This window comes from Corvus brachyrhynchos, unplaced genomic scaffold (assembly GCF_000691975.1).
Source record: "Corvus brachyrhynchos isolate BGI_N302 unplaced genomic scaffold, ASM69197v1 scaffold142, whole genome shotgun sequence".
Lineage (NCBI taxonomy): Eukaryota > Metazoa > Chordata > Aves > Passeriformes > Corvidae > Corvus > Corvus brachyrhynchos.
The window spans coordinates 1,993,489-1,994,518 of record NW_008237226.1 but is presented as its reverse complement, the minus strand read 5'-3'; the positions used below and the strand labels follow the sequence as shown (position 1 = coordinate 1,994,518).

The 1,030-nt window shown below is 44.1% G+C and overlaps 1 protein-coding gene across 1 annotated transcript in view; it reads left to right on the top strand.

Annotated features, from left to right (window-relative positions):
- Positions 1-697: 697 nt before the first annotated feature.
- Positions 698-1,030, top strand: part of SRI (sorcin) — a gene marked incomplete at its 5' end in the record, with an annotated part of 9,036 nt that continues 8,703 nt past the window's right edge. The window contains one exon of the mRNA XM_017729248.1: positions 698-859. Coding sequence (XP_017584737.1) covers positions 698-859 — 162 coding nt within the window. The remainder of the gene's footprint in view (positions 860-1,030) is intronic.

Below are 1,030 nucleotides of genomic sequence, written 5' to 3'. Positions count from 1 at the left end.
ATGAGTATTTTGGACCAAACCACTACACCTGAAAAGATGGGCTTCATATATGCTATCCTGCATGATGAATGATTTGTCTCTTTCATTTTGCAGCTCTATTGATTATTAAATTACACAGAACACCACAGTTTTGTTTTCATGTCACTGGCAACTGTTAACAGTTATAAGGTGCAATTAGTGCTAGAATAATAAAATATATGCTATACAGATAACATCTGAAAGTCTTGTTTACTGGATGACTTAGAAGATGAGGAGGGTGACACTTTTAATGGAAAGTTTACCATAAATTAGCATGCTTTAATTGATAAGGTTCTACTCAAATTATAAAGTTCTGCAGAAATTATGCTAATAAACAGAAAATGTTATGCTTCCAGGTTTCTTACAGCAGACCATTTACCCTACAAGGTCTCCATCAGTAGGTTTCAGTCATACAGACTCCAGCAACTGATTTCTCATTGTCTTTCGACTGAATTAAATAGCTCTCACTAGGAGAAGGAGGGAGTTCTATGTTTTGCAAAGTCGCGTTCCAGCTCAGACCAAGCTGTGGCCATTCCGGCTGATGCTGCTCCCTGGGGTACCGGGTGGTCAGTGGGAGCAAATCACGGGCTGTACCGGTGAGTTCCTCCAGCCAGGAGGAGACTGCTGGATCAAAGTTGGGGCTGTTCCAGCTAATCCCCAAACCCGGAGCAGCCCCTGACTGAATACAAAAAGAGCTTCCTCGCTTCAGTGGGACACGGGCATTCCCCCAGCTCCTGCTGGGGACCTACAGACCCAAGAGAAATTGTACAGCTTGTTTTCTGCCTTTGAGAACAGGGACAGGTGGTCCGAGTCTGAAGAAAAAGCTACGGTACCGAAAGAGGTAAGGACACGTTTTGTGATACACGATACAGATGCACGAACTACTGAGTTTATGAGCCTTGTGGCCTTTTGGTAAATAACGAGCCGGTGATTCTAAAATAATCTGACGTCAACTCAGACGATTCACCAGCGAACACGTCGGGAGCTTTCCTGTCGCCTTAGTGGGTCACAG